At 35.4% G+C, this 6,000-nt stretch overlaps 1 protein-coding gene across 1 annotated transcript in view; it reads right to left on the bottom strand.

Annotated features, from left to right (window-relative positions):
- Positions 1–5,677, bottom strand: part of LOC121368722 — a 35,539-nt gene extending 29,862 nt beyond the window's left edge. Inside the window, exon 1 of the mRNA XM_041493471.1 lies at positions 5,388–5,677. Within this exon, the coding sequence (XP_041349405.1) occupies positions 5,388–5,677 (290 nt within the window). The remainder of the gene's footprint in view (positions 1–5,387) is intronic.
- Between the last annotated feature and the right edge of the window lie 323 nt (positions 5,678–6,000).

Consider the following 6,000-nt stretch of genomic DNA (forward strand, 5'->3'; position numbering starts at 1 on the left):
TAATGAATGAATGAATGAATGAATGAATGAATGAATGAATGAATGAATGAATGAATGAATGAATGAATGAATGAATGAATGAATAAATGAATGTTTAACGACACCCCAGCACGAAAAATACATCGGCTATTGGGTGTCAAACTATGGTAATGCAAATAAATAAAGTGATGATCAACATCAATATAAAAATTTAAGCTTTAAACAAAAACAGTGTAAAGAACAGTGCAAAAACACAAATATCACAGAATTTTACGGATACTGAATTTTACTCAAAACTTCAATTTTGTGCTGTATTGGCCATTCTCAAAGAAAATGTTACACCCCTGCACCACGGTGAGGTTACAGCACGCGCAGGGGTTTAATAATGAAAGATGAAAATCAATTTTTAATAGCAAGAACTATTTTTAATATGTTTCAAAGACAATTTTTTTTTTTTTTAAATAAATAAGACGTAACGTCAATTATTTTAATATACACTTTACCTTAGGTGGTTTCTGTGGAATAAATTTTTTAAAAATAATTTTATATAGTATGGTCTAATTTTGAAATTAGATTTTATTAACATTTTTTAAATTATGTAATGTATTTTTTTTATATACTATTAGATTTTATATGAATGATATTTCGTATTTTATGTTTCAAGTGTCTCATAAGCCTATGTAGGCTGGGTGACAATACGTGATTGTATATAGTATGAATATTTTATGTGTATTGTCATGTGACACTCTAATAAACAAAATAAACAATAAACAAAAAATATATAAGAAAAATAAAATTCGCTTGAGCACACGCATGCATAACGTTTCGTATCGTTAAGTTATTCGTGAACGGCCCCTTTGCTAATTGATGGTATTCACCTTATATACAATTTTTTTTCTTTTTTATGTTATACAACCTCGTTGTTTGAGTTCTCTTTTTCAATTTAAGAATAAGAGTGAAGAAATGTTGACCATTCACAGCTTTCTTCGCACTTGAGAGGTGAGGTTTCAAAAGTGTGCACTGTATGGAAAGATACTGTACACTTTTTATCAAAGGAGCCGACACCAAAGCGTGGTACAAGTGTTATTTTAAAACAACTCGTTGTGAGATAAATGGTATCTAACGACCACTCATGTATTATTCACTATTTCTTACCCACCCGTTGGTGAGAACATCATTCGTAATTTTTGATAACACATACTTTTTAAACAACGAGTTATATGGTATCTAACAGACACCAGTATAGTATTCTGTTTATATATAATTACAAACAGTACAAGAAGTGTACCTTAAAACACTAAAAAATAATTTCTTTCGTTCTTACCGTCAACCATGTTCTGTAAATAAGCGTAGGAATACATGTATACATACTATTGGAAATTGTCCGCTAAAAATAAAAATAAGTATTGAATCAACAAAAACAGTGTATATATCTTTATTATAACTTCTTTTTAAAAAATGAAACAATTTCATGTGCAGATTTGTCTTGTGTTTTTCTATCGCAAAGTGACATTGATATTAACTTTTGTTTACGTGTAGTGACTGTTGGTGTTGTGCGGTTATTTTGATCTTGGTCTTCCGTGATGACGTATTTTTACGAGGTTTATGGAAGGATAACGCTTGGTTTTTTAGTGACGTCAGCCAATCAGAATACAGTAAATCATATAAATTCGGAAAGTTTGTAATTATATATCCTTAAATAATACAACTAAAACGTGTACGGCACTCGAGCAGCAGTTAACGTATGTGTCACAAAGTAATCAGTTTCGGGTTAAATGACACGTAACAGAACAATCAAATTCGGACGTCCTTATTTCATTGGATGGTATGTCTCTGGTGATCGGGTCATCACCGTCAAGTAACCAGTCACAGGTCTCAAACGTTATCTGCACTATATGTTGGAGTCATCTCCTACACGGGTGTGTTATAGAGAATAATACATACGTGACCGTTAGATACCATTTATCTCACAACGAGTTATTTTAAAATGTATCTATTACGAGCGAAAGCGAGTTTGGCACGACCAGTCGTTGAAAATCGTAAGTAGTCGTGGGTGATCGTAAGATGCACGTGCGATTAGTCTGAGACAAGTCGCAGAGCAGTCGTCGACAGGTCCCATAGTCTGACCGCGACCCATCGATCGCAGAAAACAACCCAACGACCGCCCTCGATCGCACGACCGCCGAGGTCGGGGACGATCGCAGCATAAGTGTGACTGGGGCATAAGAAAGAAATGTTAATCTGAAACACATGACTAGAAGGCCATAAATAGGTTTTCGCTTGAAAAGACGTTTTTAGTTATTTAAACCTTGTTTTTTGAAGATAAGTTAAAAATATAATACAACATTCGTTTCCGTTAGATATCATTTATCTTACAATTTGTTTAAAGATAAATATTACTATTAACGGCCATTCATGTAGTATTCTCCAGTGATTCAACAATTTGGTGCATGAAAATGTATTTCAGAACAGTTAGTTTTCAATCTTTTCTCTTCGTAGGTGTGCCCCTAAACTCCGTAGACAGTCGAGCGCTTTGCGCTCTCAACCTCAGTCAGTAGCCCCCGTCCCAATATTCACTTTTATTCGCCGTGCCTGCATATGCCTGTCTATATCTATTCATTATTATATGCCAAACATACCCCCCTCCCCCTTGAAAACAAATTCCTGAGGATGTCTATGCCTAAAAGCTTTAAGACTATAGTCTGATGATTTCAAATCGTATAAACAAGAATTAAACTCTTCTAGGGGTCAATTTTATAACTTATTTAAAACAGAAATTTAGTTCGAAACCTATTTGTCACGATTGTCGTACCAAAATAGATGGCGTACGTCAAATTTAAGATTACCAATCGAAACTGGCAGATGGTTTAACGTTCCTAGAGAAAATAGAATATGCAAACTTTGTAATACTGATATTGGAGATGAATACCATTATTTATTCAATTGTAAAAATTTTAATATTGAAAACATTAGAAGAAAATATATAAAACAATATTATAGAATTAATCCTAGCGTTTTTTTTAAATTAAAGGTATGCTGTCATTATGTAATGCACCATTATTAAAAAACCTAGCTATATTTATTAAAAGATTATCTAGTCTTGTGAAATGACGTTTCTCCGCACATTTTAGCTATTTTGTTTGCATTTCTTGTGTTCTATGTTAATTATAGATACTTCTATGTTGACGCCTGTTCTTGTCATGTATATTAATTATATATTTGAAAATGTCCTCTTGATACACATTGTAATGTGTCCGAGTGTTGTTTAGTAAATCTTGAAATCTTGATGAATTAACTTTTAACTACATGTATACACTTTTTCTCATATAAAACATAGTATTCAGTTTTAAACCCGCACCAACTCCTTTTGCAAAAGATAATTATGAAAATAAAAATGTTTCTTAACAGTTTGTCATCAAATTGTATAAATTAAAGCTCATGTTTCTAATACAGGCGTGAAGCCAAAATACTGGGACAGCCAAAGCAGGCAGTTCCATCTGAAGTAATAGATAATGCAGTACACATTGACTAAAGGCAGACTTGCGGGTGCTATCCCTATATTAAAAAGGAAATTTAATCTATGCTCTTTGATGGTCATTTTCTATTATTATTAAAATTTACACCGAGATGTTTTTCAATTTTGTTTTTGCGAGTTGTTAAAACGTAATAATATATTTTGATATCAATTTTGTCATTTTCATTATACAATTTCATCCCAATTCATTGGTTCCCTTTTCTTTCTTTCTCTTAAATTATGTTCGTGCTTATATCCAATTAAGGTTCAAGCACGCTGTCCTGGACACACACTTCAGCTATCTGGGCTATTTGTCCAGGACAGTGGGTTAGTTTTTAATGGTTAGTGAGAGAGAAGACCTCATTGAGTCGTTAAAACTTGCTCTGGGTGGGAGCCGGTATCGGGCTGCGAACTCTGTACTTACCAGCCTTACGTCCGATGGCCTAACCACGACACCACCGAGCCATCGCATTGCTTCTGGTTCCCTTTTGACACAGAAGGAATGCGAAGGGGAAATAACTCCTTTACCACTGATAAATCACCGGGCTGTGATGGCTTAACTGCCGAATTCTACCAGAAAAAAAATGAATATAAAAATGGTAAAAAAATTTGAGTAGTTGCATTAAAAAATAAATTAATATAAAATAATAATGTTAACAGATGCAATCAGTGTACTTACCTATAAGTTTCCGATGAAACCAAAATGTCTGGTAGAAAGGGTGTACACGATTTCCAGTGTCTGTGGTTTGAATATTGCTTTAATAAATGCTAAATTGAACTAAAAAAGCAGATTTATTATTTTTAAAAGGGTATAGTTCAATACCAAAATGTGGGGAGACGGTTGGGGTTCAAGAAAAAAAATTTGACGAATATATTCAGTATTTTTGGGTGTGTTTGTTTTTCAATACAAAACATTATTATTCTCTGAAACATGTATTGATAAGTGGGTGGAATTCACATCCTTTACCCTGTATCTTCATATTTTATCTTTATTATAATACGTTCATGAGTTTAAAAAACGTATTTACCCTGTATCTTCATATTTTATCTTTATTATAATACGTTCATGAGTTTAAAAAACGTAATCACACCAACATAAATGGACATTTTCCATACACCCTGTAATGGTACTAAAGTGGGTTTGATCTCTGCTGATCTCTAAGTATTGTTACATATAAATGCTTTGATTATGATTTTCAAAGAAATATTAAACGCTTTATATGCACCGAAGTATTTGAAGACGCCGACGTCAATTGAATCATCAGAATCCAAGTATCAATGGCAAAGTTGTTTCCTATTATGATCTCTTAAATGAAAATAAGTACGAATTAACCAGAGGCATACTTTTGCTATGTTCGCTCCCAATTTTTAAAAACAAAAGGAAACAAAAATGTGATTTGAGCAATTTATTAAATGCCATAAGTTTATAAATGTAGCCTCAGATCGAGCATTTAATAAATGTCATACGTCATGAAAAGAATACCATACATAATACATATGGTAAAGTTAAAAGTTAAACATATATGACTAGAAACAACTAATGTACTGATAATATACACAAAGAAAAAAGTTAAGCACCCCCACGAAATTTCTGACTGACGAATGAATTTTTTTTGGCATGCAATTACTGACGTAATGAAGTCATGGCAATGTATGTGAAAGGCAAGAACACATTCTGACAATAGGAAAACACAAACAATTGTCAGCTGTGGTGAATTTTTAATCACAATATGGTCGCAACCTCACCAGTCGTGTTTTCACTCCCAAAACATACCCGTTATAAGTATGGATCTACAGTCCATACGACATTTGCAGATTGTCATTTCTGGGTAAAAAAATTACATTCGGGTACCTAAACGACACTGACAGTCCGAACGTTCAGTACTTTGTCTACCCTCCACGTTCTCGGATGACCGCCTCAAGCCTGCTCCTCACCCTCCCAGTCAAGTGTCGGATCTTCTGACGAGGCAGCAACAGCCACTCCCGATGCAAAGCAGCTTCCAATTCTCTCAGATTCTGTACAGGGGGGTCCATTTTCTGTATTTGACGGCCAAGAATGCCCCAAATGTGCTCCAAGGGATTCAGATCGGCGCTCATGGCGGGCCAAGGCAAAGTCGTCACAGCGTTGTTCTGGAGATGCGCCGTCACAGCCCAGGAACGATGAGGCCTGGCGTTGTCATCCATGTACTGAGGCCTTGTAGCGAGTGGGTGGTTGTCGAAATGTGGCACGACAACGGGCTCCAGGACCTGACGGATGTACTGGTCACCTGTCAAATTGCCCTGAACGGTGACCAGGTCCAGCTTGCAGTCATGGGAGATGCACCCCCAAATCATTACCGAGCCTCCTCCGTATGGGACAGTTGGTTAGATGTTCTTGGGTGCATAAGCCATATTTTTCCTCCTCCAAACCCTCATTCGCCCATCCGAGACGTGGAGCAGGAACCGGCTTTCGTCGGACCAATGAATCCTTCTCCATGTTCTCAGATTCCACGCTCGCCGTGCTAGAC

The sequence above is a fragment of the Gigantopelta aegis genome, chromosome 3 (genome assembly GCF_016097555.1).
Source record: "Gigantopelta aegis isolate Gae_Host chromosome 3, Gae_host_genome, whole genome shotgun sequence".
NCBI classification, from domain to species: Eukaryota; Metazoa; Mollusca; class Gastropoda; order Neomphalida; family Peltospiridae; genus Gigantopelta; species Gigantopelta aegis.